The 26,925-nt window shown below is 42.1% G+C and overlaps 4 protein-coding genes across 5 annotated transcripts; 3 read left to right on the top strand and 1 right to left on the bottom strand.

Annotated features, from left to right (window-relative positions):
• Positions 1 to 1,824: 1,824 nt before the first annotated feature.
• On the top strand, positions 1,825 to 5,075 carry LOC104422521 (monofunctional riboflavin biosynthesis protein RIBA 3, chloroplastic). Its single transcript, XM_010034864.3, is given in 8 exon segments — positions 1,825 to 2,011; positions 2,092 to 2,407; positions 2,723 to 2,944; positions 3,075 to 3,400; positions 3,771 to 3,900; positions 3,984 to 4,035; positions 4,038 to 4,279; positions 4,568 to 5,075. Coding segments are annotated over 8 exon segments (1,599 nt in total). The 5' UTR covers positions 1,825 to 1,955; the 3' UTR covers positions 4,823 to 5,075.
• A 674-nt stretch (positions 5,076 to 5,749) lies between these two features.
• LOC104422518 (60S ribosomal protein L23a-like) lies at positions 5,750 to 7,986 on the top strand. Of its 2 annotated transcripts, none has more exons than XM_010034863.3 (4): positions 5,750 to 5,808; positions 5,900 to 5,963; positions 6,662 to 7,025; positions 7,715 to 7,986. In XM_010034863.3, exons 2-4 carry the CDS (start codon positions 5,948 to 5,950, stop codon positions 7,797 to 7,799), a joined length of 465 nt encoding a protein of 154 aa, XP_010033165.2. In that variant the 5' UTR covers positions 5,750 to 5,808; positions 5,900 to 5,947; the 3' UTR covers positions 7,800 to 7,986. The 2 variants fall into 2 exon arrangements, with proteins under 2 accessions (XP_010033165.2, XP_039159610.1); XM_039303676.1 differs by having other exon boundaries at positions 5,765 to 5,804.
• A 26-nt stretch (positions 7,987 to 8,012) lies between these two features.
• On the bottom strand, positions 8,013 to 10,548 carry LOC104422517. Its single transcript, XM_010034862.3, has 2 exons — positions 10,479 to 10,548; positions 8,013 to 9,434 (listed from the first exon to the last, which is right to left on the bottom strand). Exons 1-2 carry the CDS (start codon positions 10,512 to 10,514, stop codon positions 8,556 to 8,558), a joined length of 915 nt encoding a protein of 304 aa, XP_010033164.2. The 5' UTR covers positions 10,515 to 10,548; the 3' UTR covers positions 8,013 to 8,555.
• An 8,489-nt stretch (positions 10,549 to 19,037) lies between these two features.
• LOC104422516 (probable aquaporin TIP1-2) lies at positions 19,038 to 20,646 on the top strand. Its single transcript, XM_010034861.3, has 3 exons — positions 19,038 to 19,281; positions 19,594 to 19,844; positions 20,082 to 20,646. Exons 1-3 carry the CDS (start codon positions 19,149 to 19,151, stop codon positions 20,451 to 20,453), a joined length of 756 nt encoding a protein of 251 aa, XP_010033163.2. The 5' UTR covers positions 19,038 to 19,148; the 3' UTR covers positions 20,454 to 20,646.
• Positions 20,647 to 26,925: the final 6,279 nt, after the last annotated feature.

Genomic DNA, 26,925 nt, shown 5'->3' with positions numbered 1-26,925 from the left:
ACCAGATTATTTCGTGGTGACTGGTGAGTATGATTCGGACAGAGTAGGGACTGTGTTTGTTTTTTTTTGGGTGATTCACCTCGATTCTGGAAAGAATCAGATTCACCTCCATCTCCGATGCAATAAGGGCATTGCCGAGCGTGCGTTGGACCTCTATGTTGTGGCCCGTAACCCGTACCTTGTTCGAGTCATTATTATGAAAAGGAAAACATACTATTGAGAAGCCTAAATGTAACGGCCTAACTTGTTGACGCATGGATTAAGGTCTTCAAAAGTACTCAAGATGATGGTACTTAGTAGTACGTCTTACTTATAAACCACCTTATAAGACGATCGATATGGGACTCAAAGCATTACAGAACTCCATGATATTACGAGGTTGGGATGATAATTTTGAGATTGTCATGATGTAATCGAAAATCAATTTTGATAACAAATATATTTACGTTCGTGGCATTAAATTTGTTTTTTAAAATAGCAAATGACGTCAAATGCACATGCACGGCACGATCTTATTAGTGCTTGGAAATGTTGGGGCTTACTTTTCTTGGATAGGATGGCGCGAGGGTCTGGAGCTACCCTGGCTAAGTCGCAGCAGCAATGCCTTGTGACGCCAGAGGTTTTTATAATTTAAATTTATATTTTATTCGTAGTTTGGATTTGAATCCATGAATATCTACTATATATATATATTCTCTTTTCTCTTATAAATTGAGAAATATAATATAGAGTTTTTTTTTTGGTAATAAAAAATATAATATAGAGTTTCAAGATACTAATTCTAATGGAATCTTTAGTTGCATATAATCCTAATTTAAGAGTGAATAATGATTAAATCTTGCATCTCAAATTTTTGCTTTTTATTTTCTTTGTGATTATATGACGAATCCTAATAAGAAATTAACCCACAACAACATGGACCGGGCCACTTAGGGGTGTGCATGATCCGGGTGGGCGGTTCCCGACCTAGAACCGAGAACCACCCGCTAAGGACCGGTTCGAAAATTGGAACCGGGCTCCACCCGTTTGCTGCATGGATCCACCCGAGAACCGGACCGTCGGTCTGATCCGGTTCCTGGGTGGATCCATGAAACCGATCTTGATGCGAAACAATTTTGGTTTTCAACATAGAACGATTACATGACATCAAAGCAAGCCAAAGAAAGAAAAACCAAATTTAAGTACATGGAGATGCGGACGGCGGGAGAAGTAAACGCAACGAAATGGTGATAGGATTAGGAGCCGAAGACGAAGGGAGTGAGATGAGATATATGATTTCTTTTAGTAATTTTTTTTTTAATATTAAAAAGGTTCCGGTCCGGTCTAGGTGGGCGGGCGGGCGGATCCGCCCATGGAACCGGAACCGGACCGGTACCCACCGGTTCCCATAAATGGAACCGAACGGACCGGTTCCCTCAAGAACCGCCAGTTCCGGCGGTTCCGGTCCGGTTCCGACCGGTCCGGGCGGTTCCCGGGTATTTTGCACACCCCTAGGGCCACTTGAGCATACATGGCAATGATGTCAAGAAAAACCGCACGAAATTGGAAATGCATTTGACGAAAGGACTACGTTGAATTAATTTGGAAGATTTAAGAGGCTAGATCAAATTAAAATTAATGTTTAGGAGTACATTCAACATTGAAAAAAAAATTCAGCGCCGTCATCATCCTTTAGGAAAAAAACACGAAGCATCGGAAAAGAGAAAAGAAGTACAACTTGAGAAGCTAGTTAAACCTTGTACTGCATTGGTGATTCTATCCGTACAGTTCTAGTTAAAACTTCCGGATAACGGTCTCGGCGACGTCCACGAGCATATATCCACAACCAAAGGCCGTACTTTTCTGCGTTAAATGCACGCAACACGCGAAATTATGAAGGCAAGTTCATCGAGAGACCGGACAGAACAGCAAGATCCAATCTTCAAGGCACGTCTTCTGAGCTTCTGTTGCGGCTCATGGAATGCATTCTGTTCCCGCCTCCTTTCTCCCCTCACGTCGCGGTCAAGTCGAGGTCGAACTTGCTCAAACAACGGCTTGTTTCGCTCACCCTTTTGTGACGATAATGTCGGGGTTCTTGTTCTGTTGTTGCAGTGTTCGTGTGCTTCTCGCAGCTCATCAGAGCACGAGGATCCGAGGGTACCAGCGGCAGGGGTTGAGCTCCGCTTGTTGGGCTGTCCGAAGCGATTCGGGAGACCTATTAGGCAAGAGCTCGCTGAAGGGAAGTGAAAATGGTTCTTTGTTGAGCGCCCTCGACGGCTCGGCCTCAGTGCCATTCGGGACTGTGGAGGCCGAGATCACACAGGAGACCATTGATTTCTTCGTCAGTGATGCCGAGGGTGACCCCGATAGCCCGTCAGAAGGGTATTCTTCGATCGAGCAGGCGATTAATTCTTTGCGCGAAGGAAAGGTCAGTAAACACGCTAGTTGCTTCGCTTTGCTTCCACAGATTCCGTTTCAGTACTCTACCACTAGAGAGTTTATGCAGAAGAAAGTTAACTATTCGTATCCCTGAGCCTGCAACTGATGCATGATGCTTGTTGTCAATGAAGAAGACAGACATTAGATGAACAATATTAGTAAATCTTACAAAATTTTGTAATGGATTCCACAATTATGAAGAGATATCTGTTAAATTCCAAACTCGATGCACCTTTTCTTCTTCCTTTTTGTACTTGGCCTGAGCAAGATGAACATACTGTTGACCATCATTGCCCGTTCTTAGATTGTGATGGTGGTAGATGATGAAAGTGGGAATATTGAAGGAAACCTTGTCATGGCAGCCACTCTTACGAGTCCTCGCGATGTAGCCTTCATGGTGAGGCACGGTTCTGGAATAATCTCTGTCGGCATGAAAGAGGAGGATCTGCAGAGACTGAAGCTTCCTCTTATGTCGCCTGAGACCGAGGAAGAGGACTCGTCTGCTCCCACCTTCACGATCACTGTGGTATCGCCTTAAAGCATGCAGCATTCTTGAGTTTCTATGCATGCATTGACTGTATCTGCCACTTTAGAAAGCTGTTGAAGGTAGTTAACGACGATAAAGACAATGCCAGTTACGTCTTGTGCCTGTGCAGGATGCGAAATCGGGCTCGTCAACAGGGGTTTCTGCTTTCGATAGGGCGAGGACAGTTCTCGCTCTTTCATCTCCCGAGTCCAAGCCAGAAGACTTCAGAAAGCCGGGCCATGTGTTTCCCCTCAAGTACCGGAACGGGGGTGTCCTGAGAAGGGCCGGTCATACCGAGGCTTCAGTGGACTTAGTTATGCTTGCCGGCCTGCGACCAGTTTCTCTTCTTACGGCCGTAATGGATGCAGAAGATGGTTCCATGGCTTCGCTTCCCAGCTTGAGAAAGCTGGCATTGCAGTACAGCCTTCCAGTTGTTTCGATAACAGATTTGATCAGGTGACAGCATCATTCCTTACAATAGTCTGTCCCTTCAATTTACCCAAAGTTCTCTTTTCTACCATATCCACAATCTTCCTTTGCTGAGACAAAATTGCCCGAAAGAGATTGAACGGCGGAATTCGCCATATAGAAAGGTTAACATTTTACACAAAAACATTGACTCGGCCTGAAAATTTTTATTTAGGAGCTCATCTTACTTACCGGATGATGCTTGGAATTCGCTATCATTCAAACTGTCAAAATTTCATGACATTAATCTACTGCATATGCAGTAACTTGGAGACAACGTAATTTGATCTGTTTTCCGGTAATGAGAGATCATCCTTTTCCTTAATACTCGTGATTGGTGGTGGGGTTCTTCTCTCAGGTACCGAAGAAAGAGGGAAAAACTGGTCGAAAGAACTGCCATATCGCGTTTGCCCACTAAGTGGGGATTATTCCAAGCTTACTGCTACCGCTCCAAGCTCGACGGGACAGAACACATTGCTGTCGTAAAGGTAGCATGCGAGTTATAAGTTCGCTTCCTCTGTTTTCCCTAGTCCGTTGATTGGTTTAATGCTTTTGCTCGATGGATAATCAGGGGAACATTGGTAATGGGGAAGACGTCCTAGTGAGGGTTCACTCTGAGTGTTTAACGGGGATATATTCGGGTCGGCCCGGTGTGACTGTGGGAACCAGCTGGAGTTGGCAATGCAGCTGATAGAGAAGGCCGGGAGGGGAGCCGTAGTCTATCTCCGAGGTCACGAAGGAAGGGGGATCGGCCTGGGACATAAGCTGCAGGCATACAACTTGCAGGACCAAGGCCATGATACGGTTCAGGCCAATCTAGAACTCGGGTTAGCCATCGATGCTAGAGAATACGGCATCGGTGCCCAGGTCCGTATATTTTACCTCCTCCTCTTAGCTCAGTCACATCATTAGCAAGGTTAGATTGATGCATGTGATACGAAATGATATAACCTGAGAAGGAAGATGATACTGAAGCATCTGCAATTTCTGCTGATCTTCTAACTAAGAACCATACTGCGAAAGATAACTTTCTACAGATCACCTACGAAAGGAATAGCTTTGATTTGCAAGTCAATTGATTATATACTTTTGCCATGCCATGTACTGTCTGTTCACCGTGCTTCTCTAAATTCTGCAACGTTGAAAATGGATCAGATCCTGAGAGATGTTGGAGTCCGGACCATGCGGCTGATGACCAACAACCCGGCCAAGTTCACCGGCCTGAAGGGCTATGGATTAGCTGTCATCGGCCGGGTTCCGGTGCTGACATCCATCACGGCGGAAAACAAGAGATACCTGGAGACGAAGCGCATGAAAATGGGCCATATCTACGGGTCCGACATTCAGGAACCGCTTTCCGGATTCGTCGATCCGAATATGGGCGACGACAACTCGACGGGGTCTTCATGAATGGTACACGGCCTGGATAATGCCGACAGGTGCTCGTCCATATCTTAAAGAGCTGGAACTTTTGAGTCGGCGACGAAATTCATCGACCGCTTGTTCCTGCTTAGGCATTCAATGAAACTACGGACGATGGAGGATGGATAGGGGTGATCAATCAAAGCACACTTTGATGTATGAACATAGAAAACGCAAGTTTCTATATTTACGTACATATCTGTAATTATACTCTCATTTATCAAAATCCCATTTTTCCTTCCGTCTTTTCTTTTATGTTTCGTGTCTCTGATCAGCAAATGCCAACATTTGAACATGTTCTAACTTCAAAGATATCTTTGAAACGTATGCCTTGGTCAATATCCAATGCTCAATGTTGCTCATTTGATGTGAATTTCACATCAAGATCTCCCTTGAAGGCCTCAATCAGAGAACATACCAGTTTGCATAAGTTTCTGAGCCACGACATACTAACAAGAAGTCATAGATCTTAGATGCCATTTCTCTTCTAGCTTCACTCTAGATTGGTCGACAAATTTTTGTGATGCAATTCCTGAATGTTTCAATTCAAATCATGAAGTTTTATAGCGAATTTGAGTACAAGAAAATTCATGTTCACATAGAAATAGTAAGGAAAACCAAAATGTCTGATGGATTTCCTATCTTTTTCAAATCATATGAGTGCTGAACATATCTACGATACACAGATTGTTTGGAGGCGGTAATCAATTTTTTTTTTTTTTTTTTATTTTTGTTATTTTATGACTATATTTTTACCGCGGAATTCAATTTCATGTTTTTCCCAACTGTCAAGGGAGAGCAGCATGGATCTCTAACGTGCACGAACCGAAGCTCCCAATATGTGGGCCGAATAGAATGGGCCGAAAAGCTCAAGCGGCCCAATAAGTGGGTGGCCCCTTCTTATATAATCCCCATCTTCTTCTCCCTCCAAGAAAAACCCTAGGCGACCTCTCTGAACAGTCCACCGGCCGTAGGTCTCTCTCTCTCTTTCTTTCTCTCGCAAGCAATGTCTTTAACGCCGATGGAAGTTGTACTGATGGTTTCTTGTCTTGCATTTGTCGTTAGGGTTTTCGCAGGATCCAGAGGGTTTCAGAAGGACCTTATCCAGCCGCCATGGCCCCTCCTAAAGGTACCTCGAATTCCCCCATTCGTACTCCCCGTCTATCCGCGTGTATGCGCGCGGCGTCGCTCGATATCTAGTGAACGAGCTTCGTTACTGTCGTGACCGGCGACGATGGTTTAGCGGCACGGATCGACATTTCGCCTCGTGCCGCGTTTTAGCTCGGCTCCGTAGTAGTGCCGATTTAGCTCGGCAGAGGGCGTTGGGTTTGGGAACATTCGCCGGCGTCGCAGCTTAGAAATACTGCCACGATGGTTTGTGGTTCCTTCGCTGCCTCGGCCAATCGCAAGATGCCGTCGCCCGGTGTCTGTGAAGTGCACCTGACCCGGTCGCTTTACCCTATGGTCACGCTCGTTTTGGTTTTTGCCTTTTACCATGATTGTGGATTTCTGGGCTTCTGTCGTTTGGTAGATATTGGCGGTTCTTGGTATTTGAAATTATCGGGTAGATTGATTTGGATATGTGGCGGATGTGGGAGCTATAATTCCTGCTGTTCTTGAGGCTAAAAGCTCCCCTCTGCAACTTGTGACTGTGTCATTGCTACATGAACTGAAAGTGACCATGTCTGTCATGTAATTTTGTCTGGGGATAGTTGGTTTGTTGTTGGAGGGTTTCGCTGCCAAACATGCTCTCTATCAGACTATTTGAGGGTTTCTGATTGTGATTTCAACCTTGGGAACCCATCTTATGTGTCTTGTCACCTGCAGGTGACAATGTGAAGAAGTCCGATCCGAAGGCTCAGGCCTTGAAGGCTGCAAAGGCAGTCAAGTCGGGACCAACCTTTAAGAAGAAGGCAAAGAAGATCCGGACTTCAGTTACCTTTCACAGGCCAAGGACCCTGAAGAAGGACAGAAACCCCAAGTATCCTCGCATCAGCGCTCCACCAAGGAACAAGCTTGACCATTATCAGATCCTCAAGTATCCCCTCACTACGGAGTCTGCGATGAAGAAGATTGAGGATAACAATACTTTGGTATTCATTGTAGACATCCGAGCTGATAAGAAGAAGATCAAGGATGCAGTCAAGAAAATGTATGATATTCAGGCCAAGAAAGTCAACACCTTGATCAGGTAATTCCTCCGTAGTTGCTTATGTATGTACGACCATTTCAGCATGGCAACCTACCTAGTATCGTGAAGTTTATCTAGATAATTGATAGGTGCATAAATTGGTTTATGTTAGTTTGTTGCCAATGAATAAAAGCATTCCTCCTTGGGTAGTTGTTAATGTGAATAAGAGCTGGCTACATGGGTTCACATAAACACATATTCATGTTGTCTATCTCTTTGTTAATTTTAAGTTCTTGCTATATGGTTTTGTGTGAACTTTAATGCGGCATGGTTGTTGTGATTGTTTATATTTCTGTTAACTTTGATTTTATGGATAAATATCTCTGAATCTTATAGAATGTGGACATGCATTTCACTGAAGGGGGTAAAAATACCCACTAGACTAGCAGTAGACCATTTTGGTTCACCTATGGATTTTATGTGCTTGTGTCAAAGCCTATTGTTTTGTGTCCGTCTTTGATGTGTTGAACTGTGTTCATATGCCATTCTATGAGTGTTCGTTTTGCCTTGAGGCAGTTTTCTTGTATGAACTGCTTTAATCCATCAAAGTAAGAATCTGTTTACCTCTTCTATCTTCCAAACCAGTTTTTGGTTGTCTTTCAATTTGCTTTTTGGTAGTGCAACTTGTTCTCTGTTCCTTTTTAATTTTGAAAATAACGGGACTAATGTGAATCATTATTGTGATGCAGGCCTGATGGTACGAAGAAGGCATATGTTAGGCTTACTCCGGACTTTGATGCTCTGGATGTGGCAAACAAAATCGGCATTATCTAAGTTGGAATTGTTTTTTCAGTCTGATCACCATTCTTCTCTTAGTGTTAAGACAATTTTGTTGAGGAGTTGAGAATGGACTCATTTGTAATTTGATGCTACTGTCAGTTAAAATATTTTTGGCGCTCTGAAAATTCAGATTTGAAGTGGAGTGATTAGATTTGCATTGAGCAAATCAGTCGTAAGTGCATATGTTTCTTCTACACTCTACGAATGCCGCTTTCTGATGGTGTCCAGCCATCCTTCCTCCTGTCAAGTGTTTAGTGTTTGATTGCTTTGAAGTGAACCGATTAATTTTGTCATGCCTGGAGCATTTCAACCTAGTCATAGTTAAGCAAACTATACTCAGACAAAAGCTGTTCCATCACTAACCAAGGGGTAATGTTTGTTCTCCTAGTTGGCCCCTTTAGAAAGGTTACTCATTTTATCATTTCATTAATGTGCCTAGGCCTTTCTAGTTTGTGTGTCAGGATCCTGCTATCGCTATTCCTGATTTACTTACTACCACATAATTGGGGAATTAACATATGGTTTGAAACAAAAGAAACGAAACAGCCGGTGCTAAACATGTTTGCTTTTTGTATGAAGCAGGAAGCACAACGAATCCAGCACTATCTTTAAAACTGGCTATAACAATTGATTAGTGCATTTACAGTTCTAAACCTCAAGGCACGAAGGGGGGCCTTTTTAGGTTTATCTAATGAAAAATAACTACCAAATTTCGGTAATATTTCCTATCAAGAAAAAAGTTCAGCGACTTCATTGAAGTTTCCGACGTTTATGGCTAGTGCGTAAGTGGCTGTTGGTCGTAATGCTAACACCCGCTGACAACTGGCTGTTCCCTTGGGGCGAACCAGAATAACTACCAATAAAATTAAGCATTGACCCCGAGCGCGTCACAGGAGCCACTTCTGGTGCTTCAAAATTTGGCGACGGGCTCGTGAATCTCTGAATCGCGCGACTAGAGTCCGAAATGTGAGCCTGCACGCTCGAAAAAGGGTCATAACCAGTGATGTTAACTGGTGGAATGCTGAAGGGTTTCAGGGGAGGAGGATTCCTCCACCTAGGCAGAGTCCCGGACCAAATAAGCGTCTGCAGGAGTGGACCTGCTTCCATCACGGCCTGCAAGAGCTTGCCTTTCTCAGGAAGTGCTTTTCCCACAACAAGATCATCAATCACATCCGAAGCTCGATTGACAGTATTGGCTTTTCCTGAATTTAAAAAACCCGGAGGGCAAGAGACGCTGCACGGATCATTACTGGAACTGGCCATGTCGGCATTCAAGAAATCCGACAGAGGAGTCGCCTCGAGTGGAAAATGAGAGGCAGAAGAGTGGTGTCGTAGATAGTAACCATTTGATTCAGGGGTGTGATGGGTTCGGCTTGTCACTGCGTTCGCTTTTAGTGGTGCTAGGAAGCTCCATTGGAGTCCTGAAGGACAAGGACTAGGAGTGACGTTTCTGAGGAGTTTCTGCAACTGATTTCTTGCTTCATCTCTTTCCTGGTAAGCTGTTTTCAGGAGTCGAAGCAGATGCATCAGATTCTCCTTGTTCTTTCTCATTTCCTCAAAAGCTTTCGTTTTCTCAGACTCGAGTTCAGTGGTGTTATACAAGATCATCTGCTTCAGTTCATCCATGCTCTGTCAAATTGAAAAATATGAAAGACGGAAACAATGCGTTAGCTTCTGTGCGTAATTGAATAAAGGATCATAAGAAGATTGATTCATCACGAAGAATCTGCCTCCTGATTTACTCTATTCACTGCATTATCGGAAACAGGATTTCGACAGATAAAGAACAATAAAAGATAGACATGCAGAGAAATAGAAAGAAAAAAAACTACTTAATTATTGCAACAAAAAAGAAATATCAAACTAAAAGTCAATGCTTTCAACCAATGAAAGAAAAAAACATGCAGACAAGATAGGGACCCCGACCGACCCCTTTGAAATGCTTAAGATTCTGCAACGAGGATCGAGAGTTCCCTAAATATCTACTCTTGCGACTACAATTTCAAACTCGGATTGAGTAGTATGTTGCAACGGCCAATCGATGCATTCAGATCCTCACTTTTGTGGTCAATTGAGACTCCATTTCGGAGAAACTGGTTGACTCGACAGGCAGATCGAGTCGCGATGAGCAGACTACATTGCATTTGGCAATTTTCTTTCATACTTAATGTAGGTTTCAGTACAGACTCGACTGTCTAAATCCAACTCTCTTATGGCTAATTTTGCAGTGGTTGCTCACCTCAATAAACGGAGACAAAAATGAACGCGTCCTACCTTGCCAACTAATGCCACAGAAAAATATGAAGCAAAAACTGATGCCACAGGACGACGACGCCATAAGAAACTGAGGTATGCATGAGAAATTGTATGAATGAGATGCTTCGGCTGAAGCTAGAAGAAGCAAATTCACTCTAAATATCCTCTTCCTCTTCCCTTTTGTTGAAATCCTAGTCCTATGTAACTACTGTCGAAAGTCCGCCATTTTTCCTTAACATTCTTCCTTAACATTCGAGTTTCCAACAAAACAAGGCATTGCGTCCTAATAGTCGGCCGGAAAACAGAAGCATGTAAACAAGAGACGAACAGTTCTAGCAGAAGTTAATGGTATTCGCACATCGAAAGACACATCGAAGCAAGGAAGATCGGCGATGATGAGAATGCAACGGGACTTACATGTGGGTGACTCCAAAGAGAGCCCAGCTCCTCCATGGGAGAGAAATGACGATGAAACTAGGAAGAGGAGAGAGCGCTCAGGAAATGTGAGCGCTTGACTTTTTTATAGACGACGAGGCAAAACAAAGACAACAGTAGAGCGCGATGGCTTTGGAGCCCGCGATAAGGTCCATATCTAAAAGGAAAGTCCGCGTCAAGTGATATAAAAATCCATTTATTCAAGACATTCCAATTGCAGAAATTCCAGATATTCCATATTCTACCTTGCTTATTACCATCCAAGGTATATGTGGGGTTGCACTGGCGACAAGTTTTTGCTCATCCGCCCTGGTTCCGGTTAGATTTTACCTTGTACATGCCAAATCTAGGTTGCTGTAGGTTTGGAAAAATAGCAACCATTAAAGGTCAGAGAATCTAGCCATTATCTGCACGGCCTTTCCCACCCATTTTCTCTTTCTTTTGGATTCCATTTCAACAGGCACGCGGCTAGCAGGTCGTAAAATTTGGTGGGGAGATATGATAATCTCGGGTTCATTATGATTTCTCCAGGAAAGAAGAATGAACTGAATATGCCCTTACCGGAAGAAATTCAAAGATTAGAGTATTTGGGTCGACTCGCCATTAACTACAGACCTCTTCTATGCTCATAAAGAGCATAGTGTATAATGACATTATATATCGCATCATAGTGTTTTTCCATGTGATGTAGGGTTTGCACGTTTTACAACTCGTTACTTTGTCGTCATAATTTTCGCTGCAACATATACTTGTTTTCTATAGCAGAAAGCCATCAACCCTCTTTGGCTTTCGATACCGTCCCTGAATCAAGAGAAGTCATTCGAGACCACAACGACACCATCCAATCCAGGGAGGGAAAGAAACCTAAGGAACAAATCTTTATTCGCCAGCGGATCGAAGATGGTGGCAAAAGCAGAAGGCTAAGATGGAAGATCCATTGGATTCTCTTTGGCCACAAAGCGAGCTTTCCCTTTGCAATAAAGGGGTAAATGGACAGTTGACAAAGCTTCCATCTCAATGAGCTTTCTCCCCTCTTTCTCTCTCTCTCTCTCTTCTGTGTCTAGTTTTGACTGAGTCGACGGAAAGAGGAGCTTTTTGGCTTTTGGGTCCATTCGGAAACAGGTAAGCTAGAGTTTGAACGAAGACTTGGCGATATCCGTCTCCTTCCGCCTTTCAAGATCACAACTGCCGACGCCGATCTCCCCCACGCGGAAGAGAGAGAGAATCTAGTCAAGGGCAAAAGTCAATACCGAGTTCCTTTCAACGACATAATCGCCATCATCATGATTAGTGCAGGTGCCTAACCAGAGACCCCTCGACCGATGATGGCGATTGTAGGAGATTGTCGCGGCTAGGCGGACCGGCAAGGGCTGAACCTATCTTGGGGGACCCATGGGAATGGGTTAATCAGCTGGGTTAAGGAACCTGATTGAGACTGGAATTTAAGAATTGCTAAACTAAATTGAAATTTGGTTTTCCTTTTCGTTCCATAAATTTTTACATATATCTTTTTGCATTAAAGATCATATGTTTACACAAGTTAATCAGTTGGAACTCGAATTACCCTTGACGATCACGAGGACGTCCGTGTTATGTTGCACAACTCAAGGCCTTCCCGTCATGAAAATTTTATGGTGTTTAGATTAAGACTAATATCGGGGATGTTAAAACTTGCAAACCAAATCAGTTCAAATAGTTTATAAGTGATTATTGAAGTTAGTGAACGCATTGAAGTCTCTGAGTTTTGCCACATTATTTATTAAATAAATTATTTAAAGACGGGTCACACCATTACTCTAAAATTATTATGTTGCCAAATAATGGATGCTTTTTTTTTTGTTGGGTAGATGTTAAGGGTGCATATACATGTATGTTGGCTGTGTCTCGTGGATTTTTTTTCAACGTTCAATTTATTTTAAAAAATGAATTATTTAAAATAATATTTTCCTAAAAACAATCATTTATATAATTTAAAATAATCACTCAAATGAAAAATATTTTTATTATCAACGATAATTTACATCTAAACATTTTCATAAACAATAAAAATGAAAGTATTTTTTGTTCATTCATTTTTGTAAGTGATATAAATAATCTTTTTAAAAATATTAAAAATTATTCGGTTTTCATGAAATAAACGGAATCTAAAACCAAAAAAAAAAAGTACACCATTACCATGCACGGGGATCACGCGAGCCTTCAGTGCACTCTTAAGATTTTTTCTGTCTGGATGACGTGGCGCCACATGATTCGTCCATAGCGTCGCACTGGTTATTGGGCACAGGGAGCGACGAGAGGCGTCGGTGGGAGGGACTTGATTGTGAAATTCGGATCGACCATGGACTTAACGGAACTTTTTCAAGAGTAGCAATGGCTAAGCTAGGCCTGCCCCACGTAACCCTTCAACATTCAGGTCCTAGCAAGCCCAATAGGCCAAATTTGGCCCACACACTTCCTGAGAGGATAAGTGAGCCTAATCGATTTTATTGGGCTGGAGCTCGACATTCGGGTGTGGTTCCTGTAAATTTATGTTTCATTAGATTGGATTGAGTTTGAATCTTACCGGATGATTGATATAATAGAAGCATTCGGTTGGCAGATATGTCACCCGAAAATGATATACATTTATGCTGCGGGTGGGTTCTAATTGGTACATACCCTCCATCGACACCAGAGCAAGTTTAAAACTAATCCTAGTAAAGAAATAACATTAGTGAAATGATGTTCTGAATTGTGAAAGTTTGATAATACTAGTATGGAAGTCGATGAAAAGATCATAGATACTACTGATTCAGGGTTACCTCGGTTCGGTACAATTCTTCAATTCTATATTTCTCTGCCTAGTTCAGTTTGGTTCAACCCAAGAAGCAAGAATTAGACCGCATGACATCGATTCCAAATTCTTTAGAATCGAGAACCAAACCAATTTTTAAGGTCAGTCTAGTATGATTCCTGATTCTACCCAAGACCCATGCTCATTCTTCTTATCAAATACTGGGTGCTCCGATAAGAGAATATCTCTAAGTACCACAAATCTAGCGCTCAAGTTAGACACATGCGTGATAATGATGAGATCATAATAAAGGTGCTTAATGTAAACAAGCATAACAACGATAAAGTGACAGGGTTTAGGCATGCCTTGACCTCAGGTTGAGATTCCCTTTATCCGAGGGAGCCGACTCCTTTAGTCCTTATACGATGTAAGGGACTCGCGCAGTTTCCGGACCTGCTTCCCATTTCATCACTGACATTTACAAATATTCACTATTTCTTTCCTATCAAAAGAAATCTCCATTCATTATCAAAATGATACGTCATAGAAAATTTCAAAACTCACAACAACAAAATGAGACCATAGACTTCCAAAACAAACTAAAAACCAGATATCAAGGCGTAACCATCAGAGTATGGTTGGCCGAAAGAATTAGAGGCCCGTCCTTCAATGACAAATATGCGACTACATCTAAGCGAAAGAATCAATGGCCTCACACAGCATCATTAGCGATACGCACGCATTGGGATCTCCATTTGTAGTTACGTCTTTGCTTTTTGACAATGTGCACCTAGATTCAATGTCCCCAACATCATCAATTGTACAGAGACACATGAATATTTTGAAAAATTTCAGATCTAACATTTGTAAGAGCAAGCCATGTAGCCAATGCGAAGCACCAAAACTTATGACTAAAACACATTGAATGAGTATAGATTTGACATCGAAACTACCGTGAACACCATTGAAACTAGCGAAGTATTTATTCATTAAAACTCCAAAATCAAAAATTAGTTCAAAAAGAAAATGCAAAGCTTACAAATCTAAAACTAGATCGAAAGAGTAAGAAGAAAATAAAAGGAAAAGCAACTAGGAGGGGAGGGAGAGAGCTAAGTCAAATGACTCAAAGCCTTCCCCCAGAAGTGGAAGCGATGAAGAAAGGTTAAGAGAAGAAGAGAGAGGAAGGGAGAGCCACTATTGAGAAGCTGAGTATTTGCAAACTTTTTGAAATATTTCGTGATGATCTAAGGCCAAGTGTAATCAAAACTCACCCATCAAAATTTGTTTGCCCAACCAGTGCATACGATAACAGATTATCATTGGATCGCCTTACCCTTGACTCGAGATTGTCAAATGAACACGATTGTTCTCTCCTCGGAATATCATGAGATGCTTCTTTCGTGAGGAAAAATAAGATTTGGTGATACATCTACTTCGTAACGCGTTGAATTGCGGCATTGTGTTAAGTAGGATAGACAGTATATAAAATAATGACATGAGAGACACTCATTAAATATTTGAATATGGCCCATCGTTTATAGTTTACCGCGCTGCTTATCAAAATTATTCATAAGTTACGCACCCTATCATTACTCTTTTGACTTATGCTGATTTAAAGTTAAAATAACATGCTTCCATAAATTTAGCTTGTCGGTCGAAAAACTTTAAATTAGTGTCGTTGATGTCAGCAAACCCCAATGCCTTGTTTTTTAGACATGAGATGCCCATCACCTGTTCGACCATATGTCAAAAAGTTAATGGGAAAAGGAGATGAAAATGACATGATGGTTTCGTGGTGGAGGGGGCAAAATCGAGGAATAAATAGTCTCTTTTTGAGCCCCCCGAAAAGCATTGATAGCTTGACATAGCAATTTATTGACTCGCAAACAAGAGAGATGAAGTCGACTGTCGATAAATATTTTTTTTAACCTCATACTTTTGACGGACTCATGGCGAATGCTTGGCCACTTTCGGTAACGCCATCAATATTTAGCGCATGCTAGTGTAGTTTTGTGCCAAATATGCACCTACAAATAATGATGCCTCTAGTATTTAGGCTTGAGTAAAAGATGTATGTAAATAGCAATCCAATATCTTTTGCAGTGGTTATTTACATTCCTCAACTTTCAAAAATACCGGATATAAACTTGAGTTTTATCTTTTAGAAGCCACTTTACATCTTTGCCTCAATTAGTTATGTCTACTATTTACAAAAGCACCTTTTTTTTCAACAAAAAAAATTCACATCCCCAAACCTTAAATTCTTACACTTACTCAAAACATTCAAAGACAAACCACCCAAATCTTAATCAAGATAACGAGGAGTTTGTGAAGAGAAGGAATTTGATATTTTCAATGTGAGTTTTGTATAGAGGTGTGCCAATGGTATTTATAAAAATAAATGTGCTAAAGTGGTTTGTTGGGGGAGATGTGAATAATGTTTTTGGTATCTTCCCTTGTTTGATCTTACGTCAAGATCTAATCAAATATTTAATATATTTTGACTATGTATCTAAACCCTTGAAAATGACAATTATCTAAGATAATATCATAACATAAATTTATTATTCATCATTTTCATTTTGCTTGTCGTTTTCCATGATTATGTTTACTTTGGGTCCTCATATTAAATTGGTCCAATCGCATGTGTGATCATATATTACTCTTACAGGTGAAAACGATTTATGTCACCGAAGGTGAATAGGATGTGAATGAAAATACAAATGAAAATAACATCCGTCTAATCTAGACTCTAATCTATATGGATCGGATTCATTACAGTCATCCACCATATGGGTCTTGCTTGGGACCCCATGGGGGCCTACATGCACGGTCAACGACTATGATGGGCCCGTCGACTAACAAACCGGGTCCATACTAAGCATTTTCCATTAAATAAAAAAAAAATTGTTTTCCTTGCTGGTTACTAGATCGCACAGCTCTTACGATGTAGAGCTACAAGAGGGTATATTATCTTGGCATCATTATTAGATCCGTTTAACATGCAATACGCGAAAAAAGCTATTATTGTAAGACCTCAAAGAACGTCATTAACTACTAATTAAACAGGAAGCGGATAGGCATCCCATAATCTTTTCATTTCTTTTTCAAATTCCATCTATTTTGCCAGAAAACCACTGAGCCGTCCATAATAAACAAATGCAACGCGAGATAAGCTAAAAAATTTGCCAAAACATTAAGATTTAGGGAAGAGATGTGCCGGGAAATGTTAATTTAATTAAAGAAGACGGCACCCGCTCGTTCAATATTCCCTAGACAAGACGAATACAAATGATGGCTACTGTTAATTAAAAGCGCAACTTGAGATCAGATCCCGTTTTGTCAATTTTTTATTTTTTATTTTTGGGTCTGGACATTATGTTATATGTTCGATTGTGGGAAAAAAATTGGTATGTTTTTTCTGGTCGGTGAGATGGCCACGTAAGCCAAATTATTCAATTTCCAGATGCACCCAAAAGTCCACCGTGACCGGGACTGTCCTTAATCAACTACTCCCTCAGTTTTTAATCCGTATTAGCACAGCTCACTTTGCTTTTCTGGCACCACGTAATTTTGATTAATTAAACTAAGTTAGAGGCCACTAAAACTAAAATGTCATGTGGCCAAGTCTCGTTAACTATCCAATGGATAATGACACAAATTATCTCTGAAGTTTGACTCGACATGCAATGTGGTTTTTGAACTTTAACTCGATGTGCAATATCACTCTAAAGTTTTAATTTATTCAATGTAATCCATATACTTTTGATCCATGTTTAATTTAGTCTATAGATTATATGAAATATTCAATGTTTTCTTTTCATTATTTCAAGTTTATGAGCATATAGTTCATGGACTAAATTGAACATATATCTAAAGTTTAGAAACTACATTGAATAAATTAAAAATTTATGAATAACAACACATATCACATTTTGAACAAATTTAAAGTTTAGAAACAACAATTGCATTGCACATCTAATCAAGATGAAGAGACCATTTGAATCATTTACCTATCATCAAACCCTGGTTGTTTTTCCTTATGTCATTAGCTAGTCACTCTAGTAGGGTCCTAGCATAATTTTGGCATCATCATTTATTTTATTGCTTGCGAATTTCGCATTATATGGACGTGACGAGGCGAAGGTGGGGTTTTGTTGACTTGACCCCCCTCGTGAATGATTGGATGGTTATATCTGAATTTGGTCCTTTAGTATTACAGTCATTTGCATCATACGATGATGTATGTCCTGGGAATGTGACAGTGAAGAGGGTGACGTTTAAGGAGGTGCAATTTTTTTGAACTTGATCTTACTTAATCGAACGTTGATTAGCATCGAAGGGATTTGATCATGCGACAAGCGCTTCTTAACGAACTTTCAGTTCTTATTCTACTCGATTCCCGGTGTAACATACTTAGGGTTAAAAGTGATCGTAATGTTTATACCCAGCATTATACGATGAGGAAAAGAAGAAGAAGAAAATATCCGATTAGCATATGATCTGTTAACTGGCGTTGCACGCAGAGGAATTAGCAGATCTTGCCTTATTTAGATTATCCCGAAGAAGTGATGATCTTGCATGTTGCTCTAGAAAGGTGCAGAAGCTCCCTAGAACATGCGGTTACCGAGAGCGCAATTTATTACTTAAAGAAGAAAAAGAGCATGTGCATTGGATCCAAATGGAGCCAGGAACGCACATGCCCAACAGTGCTGCTGGCTAGAAAAGACAGAGTAGGCTACTGCCACGTCAAAAGCCTACATCTCACCCTACAAAAGTGGTGCTATGTACTTGGGTCTAATTCCCTTTTGATCCCCCTTACTAATTGCACATGAAACCCATTTTAATCAAGTGGGCATATTAACCTTCTTGTTTTGCAATAAGGCTCTCCTCGAGAGACGGGTTAAGTTTTCCAAAGAAAAAGTCACATCAAGGCACTCTCATCTTTAATTTCGAAAGGGGCAATTCGAGAGTTTCTTCAAGTGGGTATGAATCCCCACATGCATAAATGTGAAAAGCTTTATATCTATAGAAAAAAACGTGCTGTGCCGACCTTATTTCAACAGCACCCTCCATCCGGACTTCACAAAATCGACTCGTCTATCGCATGAATTCATTCCACAATGAATATTGCAAGCAAATCCCCATCCATATATCTTAAGAGATTTTCATTCTGCGGACGTGAACAGCATTCAGTCGTACCCCATCGGACTCCGAAACGACGGGCGAGAGAGTTCATGCAGCTCCACATACCAAATCACGGGTTCAAGATCTCGAACCCCGCGCCCGTGTCCTTGGCGCGGTCCACGACCGCGCACGATGTCCCGTTGCAGGACTTAAACAATGGCCGAAATTGCAGCTGATTTTGATTTTTCGCATCAATTGATTTGATTATATTAGATTAGAGCGGCCGAGGGATAAGGAGAGACCAACGCCAGCTAACCACCCCGCGCCGTGGTCCACGTCAGCCCGCCATAAACAAATCCCGTGGTCGGTCTGAGGTAAATGAAAACAACGCCATCATTGGCGCAGGGCCCCACCCCCCACCGCAAAGCCCATTGTCACTGGGCGGTGATGCTCCCTACTAGTCGGTCAGCGTCACATCATCGCCCTACACGTGTCGCGAGGGGAACGAACTGGAGGCCCGTCGCTGAGAAGAGAGGAGGGGCCCATCCCGGTCCCCACGTTTGAACATTCGTTGTGACCGGATGGAGACCGGCTATTCCGGTTGCGATGGGGGGGCGTTTGGGCGCGCTATATATGGGAAAGGCTTCGCTCGCTTTTGAGGCAAGCAGTGAGTGAGCGAGCAAGTGAACGAGCAGATTTGGTTTTTCTAAGCACTCTAGCGAAGCGCTAAGCGAAAACCGAATCTTCCGAGAATGCCGATTTCCAGGATCGCCGTCGGGTCTCCGGCCGAGGTTGGCCAGGCCGATACCCTCAAAGCAGCTCTGGCTGAGTTCATTTCGATGCTCATTTTCGTCTTCGCCGGCGAAGGCGCGGGCATGGCCTTCAGTGAGTCTGCTCCGTCCCTCTAAACATTGTTGTCACGATAGCCTTGCTCATGCTAGCATCTTTGCCATTTCATTAGCTTTAAATCCAAGATTTCTCTCTTAATAAATTTCAATGAAACGAATTCTGAATTGTGTGTTAGTTTTAGACTCATTGTTCCATCAATTTAATCGTGATATATTAGAGAGACCATAAAATGTCGACTATTTTTTTTACGAGGAGTCGTTCAATAATACATGAGCATTGCCAAAAGAGCAACCATGTGTTCCACTAGTATATCCTTAAGAACCTAACGTGTGACTCATTTTTGTACAGACAAGGTCACTGATGATGGGTCGACGACCCCCGCCGGCCTTGTGCAAGCATCGCTGGCTCACGCCTTTGCGCTGTTCGTGGCCGTTTCAGTCGGTGCAAACATCTCCGGTGGCCACGTGAACCCGGCCGTCACCTTCGGCGCCTTCGTGGGCGGCCACATCACCTTGGCCAGGAGTGTCATGTACTGGATCGCCCAATGTGCCGGATCGGTGGTTGCTTGCTTGCTCCTCAAGTTCGCCACCGGTGGACTGGTAAGATGATTTCGCCAATGAATGGTCCTAATTCAAATCAAAATATCAAGAAAGGGGGAAAATGAAATATCATAAGGTCAAATCGCCAAAGGAAATAGTAAAGTTTGAGGAAAAATGGAAAGATGCGGTCTGGTCCAATGCGGGAAAAGTCAACTGTCGACTTATCAATATTGTTGCTTTAAAAAAATAAACAAGAAAAGCAAATTAACAATTTTGCATTCATGTAAATTATTACAGGAAACCTCCGCATTCTCCCTGTCCTCCGGCGTGACCGTGTGGAACGCGCTGGTGTTCGAGATCGTGATGACCTTCGGCCTGGTCTACACCGTCTACGCCACCGCCGTCGACCCGAAGAAGGGCAACATCGGGATCATCGCCCCCCTCGCCATCGGCTTCATCGTCGGCGCCAACATCTTGGCCGGCGGGGCCTTCGACGGCGCTTCCATGAACCCGGCCGTCTCCTTCGGCCCCGCCGTCGTGAGCTGGTCGTGGAGCAGCCACTGGGTGTACTGGCTCGGCCCGTTCCTCGGCGCCGGGATCGCCGCCGTCATCTACGAGCTGTTCTTCATCAACCAGACCCACGAGCAGCTCCCCACCACTGAATTCTAAGGTCGCGAGCCGTTGACGTGGAAGTTGTGTTTTTTTGGGTTTCTGAATTGGGGTGGGTTTCACGACCCAAAAAAAAAAAAAAAAAAAAAAAAAATTGGGGTGGGTTTGTCGTGAGTCTTGTTTCTGTACCTCTGGCTGTTTTTGTCAATTCCCGTTGCAAGTGAATCGATTTATTTTGCTTTCTCGTTGAAAATTTTTGGAATCTTGATCGCATGTTTCGATTTCGAGAATAAGAGCAAAGCCTGTCTAAAACCTCTGCGTCGAATATAACAATTTAAACCCCTGAAAATGAAAAGAAGTAGGTGAGTATGTAATAACAAAGAGAGTATTGTCTAGCTCAGAAATAATTGGATATGAATAAGAAGTAAAATTGATAGTCAGTTCTAAACTTATTGGACAAATGTCGAATAACAATTTAATCATAAATTTTTTAACTTTTTGCGAAAGTTAAATATAAAAATTTTCGGTAAATTTCATTGAAAATCACTGACCATTCCAATCATTACCTGTTGTTTTACGTGGCATATTGCCACATTAGCGATTTTCGACGAAACTTGACCAAAAATGATTAGATGGAAATTTATGTAAAGGGTTAGGATTAAATTAAAAATATTGAAAATTTTAAAACTCAATTGTCACTTATATAATAGATTTAGGACTAATTGGACAAGTTCCTCTTTGTTATACAGATATCGATGTCAATTCAATTATAAATTTAACTCATAAAACTTTTCACCAAATTTAAATATAATTTTTTTGGTCAACTTATATTTACAAAGAATGCTTGGGATTTACAAAGGACAAATTGCATAAACCGAGGGGTAATGTTCACCTCTATATTTCTTAATAGTAACTTCTTCTCAATAAATTCAAGTTGCTCTTAGTAAATACAAGTTGACCTTGATGGACTCAAGTTTTCGTTAACGCAAGCTATTCTTTGTAAATATAAGTTGTTTGTGGTAAAAATAACTTGTTCCTCACAAGTCTAAATCCTCTTCTATTTTCTTCTTTTTTTTAATCGGAAGATAGTGATTTTCATTATTAACCCACAAAAGGGACACCAATAGTTTCAAAGTCCAGATAAAAAATTAAACATAGAGAACGAGAAGGATTAGAAATCCAATTCAATGGGAGGGAGTTGGCTCGGTGGGACTTGACGACCCAATCCGTGGTCTGGTTTGATTCTCTCAACTCATAGCTCATGAAAACTCCACTAAGTTGGGCCAAAACTTTTTACAATCTTTGACAATGGACTAGGCTGCCCATGGAAGATCCGCTTGGCTTAATAAGCACTCGGTCACTAATAAGTTGTCTGATAATAATTGCACTCGTAGATTAGTTCCACACTTTAGTTTTTGTTCCAAATCAGTTCATGACTCTCTTTTATTCTTCAACCACAGCAATGCTTCTCGCACGGCTAAGGTTTCGACCACCAAAACTGAAGGAGCGTGGATCTGCTTGGTAAAGCCGTTGATGATGAGCCCTTCATTGTTTCTACACAACCAAGCAATTGATCCGGCCAGGTAACATGTGATTTATTGTTTGTGCTACTTCCCAATATAGTCAGCATGTTGGATCAAGTAATTGTGACGCCCAAATTTTTCATTTCTCGTTAGTTAGATTAAGCATATTAGAGACTAAGGTCGTTTCTTAGGTGTAAAAAAAAAAAAAGAGTTGGGGGAGAAATAAAATTAAGAGAAACATTCTGCCCTTCCCCCACGTGGTCACCAGGTGGAGTGCAGAAGAGGGGGGTGGCTGCAGCCCTTCCTTTTGGACGACACCCACCGCTTTCTCCTTCTATTTCTCTTATTACGCCCAAATTCCAAACCAATCCCTACCCTCGTAGCCCAGTGCCTCTGACTAGCAGCGAGATCGCCGTCATTTAGTTCCATTCGGAGCTCCCGTCGCCGGCCGCAATGCCCAACTCGCCCGATGCTTCCTCTTCCTTCTGCCGGTGAAAAAATCTAGGCAAGTAGGGTTGCAATTAAGGTCTTGAGTTCATGGATTAGCTTTGTCTAGCTGTGCATGTCGATTTTGGACTTGGTATTGCGATTTAGGTGCAGAAGTTGGGCACTAAAGCTCTGTCCAGAGCTGGGTTAGGAACGTATGGGTTTGCTACTGTCCGGATGCTGAGTGTAGAGCTGTCCTTGGGGTCTAAGGTGTTCAAATGAACTCTTCGTAGCTCGGCATGTGCGATTTATGGACTGTGGTTGCTGTTTAAGTCCAAGATTGGGTACCAGAATGCAAGTTTTTGCATTGGGTAGGCCTTTGATGTAACCACTTAACTTCAGCGAGTCGCGGGTGTCGAGAATCGTTTAGTTGACCGCTCAAAGGCTCCCGTTTGGTTAGTTGGTTCCGTTAGATTCAATCTAGGTTTGTAGATTGTGAAGTTTTAGGTACTAGAACATACTCTTAATTGTGCATGCTGATGCTGGAAAACAGTTCAGCTTGTGAGTCTTACTTGTGCGATTTGCTGCTCCCTGTACAGAAATAATTAGGTTCAGCATCCTCCGTGAAAAATGTTTGTTAATGTCTTATTTATAATATACTAAAATTTTAGGATCTTTCAAGCCCATTTCATATGGTTTTCAAATTAATTCCCGAAACTATGCATTCTAGTTGAGGTGGCCCTTATTCCGAGTTTGTTAGAATTCATGAGGAAGGTGATCGAATCCCAAGTTATGGTCTTCTGATGGTTTTGCATATGACATATTGTCTGATGTTATGATTTTGATCTCAATAAGACATTGTTTACTTAAGAATTTAATGAGATGACTTGTGATACTCAAGTTTGTTTAAGTCTAGGACTCATACTCGACTTTAGGAAAGTGAGAGCTGTTTTGTGCATTGGAGTTGTTGGTGCTGCAACAAGGCGGAACTATGAATGTGTGATTGGCTAATGAGTCAATGTGAGACTTCGGGTGTCAGGATGCCTAGAGAGGGATGAAAAGAAGTAATGTTGTTCTCTTCAGAGGTCTAAGAAGGGTTGAACAGCTTCTCAGGGGACCTCGTGATGCCGGGTTGGGTGCGAGGGGGGCGGAGTGTCGTCTCCCTTGGGTGATTGTTGCAGCTAGACTCCTATAGATTTTGCAAATTAATAGTTTGTTTACCTATTTGTCTTGCTATTGGCTAACTCCAAGTTAGGATTAACCGCCCACTTGCTGAATATTTAATTTAAAAAACTCACAATTGTTCATTGTGTCTTTTCTTCATATTAGAAAGTGACCGAGGAGCGCTCGACGTGTGGGAGAGTTTTGTTTCTTTTTTGTTTTGACAGATTGTACATACTCGACAGGAGGTGGGATATTTAGTGTTTGTAGAAATCTCCCTCCTTAGCCTCATCTCCCGATGTGTATGAAAACAAAGTTTTTTTTTTTTTTTTTTTTGTAAATATAGTCAAGTGCGCTCGCCCGCTTTCTTATGACTCAGCTTAGAATGAAATTTACTTTTATGATCTGAAATTAATATCTCCCATAAATTATAAAGAAAGTCATATAATATGGTTTGAGATCCAAGTGTCACGGTAATATTCTCCTATTATGAACATTTTCCTTAGTAGGAAGTGCATTGATGCATATACTCCATAATAGGAATTGGATTTTGGGAACGTGAGCTTCCATGTCTCGTTCCATAGTGACTTAGGAGTCTAGTAGAATATTGATGGATTATTTTCTATTGGGAAGTCTCCCATCTTATGGATTATGTTATAGCCGCTCTTCACTTTAGAGGAATCCGAACTGTTTACTATCCACAAAAGCATATCTAGATAAGGATTTAGGTTGAGAGGAGTAGCTAATATCTCTTTCATTACACTTTCCCCAAACAAGTCATTTAGTTGTCAAGTATCGCATTCCTTAGATCCTTGATCAATTAATTTGGCAACAAAGTATGAATCGACTCGATTTGTTGGGCCAATTATCTCACCTGAGGGTGGCTACTTATCTTCTATGATTCTCATCCTTTTTTCATCTCCAACTTCCTATCTAGTTTCAGGTTCAATTACATCTCTTCCCATCAACAAACTTTGCCACCCCCACGAAGGTCGGGAGCTTTTGTTTGCATTCCAAAAATAACCTCTAGGGAAGTAAATACTTTTAGGACTCTATTGCATAAGGCATCTGGTATTTGGACAAGTCTCCAGGCTCGCTTGCTTAGAATTGTTTTATTAAGATCTTAAGATCCACTAAGCTTTTCAAACCTATCCCCCCCCCCCCCAATATTTTATAGTTTTCAGATCTTCCCATTCTTCCAATGAATGCCCCTCCTTACTAATTTTGTTTTGGGATATGTTCAGTAGAAGTCCTAAAACTTGTGCGAAAAGTGCAATGAGTCCTAAAACTTACAAAGAGTTCAATCAAGTCCTAAAACTTGTCCGTAAAGTGCAATTGAGTCCTAAAACTTACAAAGAGTTCAATCAAGTCCTAAAACTTGTCCAGAAAGTGCAATTAAGTCCTAAAGTTAACACCGTTAAGAAAGTTAACGGAAATTGCTGACGTGGCGCTGACGTCATATTTGAAATGATTTTTTTTATTTTTCAAATGGCTTTTTAAAATCATTTTTATTCAAAATCTTTAAAAATTAGATTAAAAACTAAAAAGGAAAATCTAAATTTATTTAGAAAAACAAAATTGTTCAAAAAAAAAAAAAGGGGCGGTGGACTTCCGCCGCCGCCCATCGCCGGAGGGGCCGGCGACCGTCGCCGCCCCGGGCGGGGTGGCCACCACCGGGGCCGGCGACCGTCGGCCCCCGGCGAGGCCTCGTCGGCCCTCGCCGGCCCCGAGCGAGGGCCGACGAGGCCCGCCTGTGGCGGGCGACGGTCGCCGTCCTCGCCGGGGCCGAGCGACCGTCGCCCGCCCCGGGCGAGGCCTCGTCGGCCCTCGCTCGGGCCGGCGAGGCTCGCAAGATCTGGGGGAGCCTCGCCGAGATCTGGCGAGGGACGGCGATCGTCGCCCGCCCCGGGCGAGGCCTCGTCGGCCCTCGCTCGGGCCGGCGAGGCTCGCCATCCGGGGAGCCTCGCCGAGATCCGGCGAGCCTCGCCGCCCCCGAGCGAGGGCCGACGAGGCCTCGCCTGTGGCGGGCGACGGCCGCCGTCCTCGCCCGGGGCCGAGCGACCGTCGCCCGCCCCGGGCGAGGCTCGTCGCCCTCGCTCGGGCCTCCAGCGAGGCTCGCGATCCGGGCGAGGTTCGCCGCCCCGAGCGAGGGCCGACGAGGCCTCGCCTGTGGGGGCCGACGGCCGCCGCCCCCGGTGAGGGCTGGCCACCCCGCCTGGGCCGGCGACGGTCCGCCGGCCCTCCGGGCGATGGGCGGCGGCGGAAGTCTACCGCCCTTTTTTTTTTTTTTTTTTTTGAACAATTTTGTTTTTCTAAATAAATTTAGATTTTCCTTTTTAGTTTTTAATCTAATTTTTAAAGATTTTGAATAAAAATGATTTTAAAAAGCCATTTGAAAAATAAAAAAATCATTTCAAATATGACGTCGCGCGACGTCGCAATTTCCGTTAATTTTCTTAACGGTGTTAATTTTAGGACTTAATTGCATTTTCCTCGGACAAGTTTTAGGACTTGATTGAACTCTTTGTAAGTTTTAGGACTCAATTGCACTTTATGGACAAGTTTTAGGACTTGATTGAACTCTTTGTAAGTTTTAGGACTCAATTGCACTTTCGTACAAGTTTTAGGACTTCTACTAAACATATCCCTTTTGTTTTCATCGAAACAAAGCTATTCTCTTCTCAATGGTACGGCAAATGGATATCAGAATTTTGAAAATAGACATAACATATTGAGGTAAAACTTGAATAACTATCCTAATTAGGACTTCATTTTCCGCCTTTGAAATCAACTTCTTCTTCCATCCTTCGAGTTTCCTTTCAACTTTAGCAAGAGTCCAAGCAAATATTTGCTTTTTTCTTTGACCTCAGTCAAAGGGTATTCCAAGATAATTCCCTATTTTCTCTATAATTGAAACTCTTAATTCAGCAGTTGAATTCGGTTTGAGACCCTAAGGGCAGTCTCCCCCTATGAAGAGGCTTAACACGTTATGATTTGTAACTTGTCCCGACACATAACAGTATTGATTCAATATATTAGCTAGGTTCTAAGCATCTCTTATTGTACTGTCTAGGAAAAAGATTGCATCATTAGTAAATAGAAGGTGTGAGAGTGTTGGACAAGTAGGATTTAGCCAAATACCCTTAATGCTTCTCTCCTCTACTACTTGGTCATGAGGGAAGAGAGGACATTAGCTATAATGATAAATAGATAAGGGAAAGAGAATCACCTTGCTTGATTCCTTTAGTTGGCTGAAACACAGCCGAAGGTTCTCCATTTACTTGGATACTGAAGGAAACCGATGAGATGCATTATTTGATCCATTTGACTTATTTCCCATTAAAGTTCAATCTCGACATATCTAATTTCAAAATGACTTAGAATTTATGTTCTGCTTCATACTCTTAATTGATGAAGCACCT

This window comes from Eucalyptus grandis, chromosome 10 (genome assembly GCF_016545825.1).
Source record: "Eucalyptus grandis isolate ANBG69807.140 chromosome 10, ASM1654582v1, whole genome shotgun sequence".
Classification (NCBI taxonomy): Eukaryota; Viridiplantae; Streptophyta; class Magnoliopsida; order Myrtales; family Myrtaceae; genus Eucalyptus; species Eucalyptus grandis.
Note: the sequence above shows the minus strand (reverse complement) of the source record. Positions and strands in the feature narration are given on the sequence as shown.

Excerpts from the sequence above, each read along its gene's own strand:
- LOC104422518 (XM_010034863.3), top strand. Across the intron at positions 7,026-7,714 it reads AAAGTCAACACCTTGATCAG|GCCTGATGGTACGAAGAAGG; the intron begins GTAATTCCTCCG and ends ATTGTGATGCAG.
- LOC104422517 (XM_010034862.3), bottom strand. The coding sequence starts at position 10,514 with ATGGAGGAGCTGGGCTCTCTTTGGAGTCACCCACAT. Across the intron at positions 9,435-10,478 it reads CTCTTTGGAGTCACCCACAT|AGCATGGATGAACTGAAGCA; the intron begins GTAAGTCCCGTT and ends TCAATTTGACAG.
- LOC104422516 (XM_010034861.3), top strand. The coding sequence starts at position 19,149 with ATGCCGATTTCCAGGATCGCCGTCGGGTCTCCGGCCGAGGTTGGCCAG. Across the intron at positions 19,282-19,593 it reads AGGCGCGGGCATGGCCTTCA|ACAAGGTCACTGATGATGGG; the intron begins GTGAGTCTGCTC and ends ATTTTTGTACAG. Across the intron at positions 19,845-20,081 it reads AGTTCGCCACCGGTGGACTG|GAAACCTCCGCATTCTCCCT; the intron begins GTAAGATGATTT and ends AAATTATTACAG.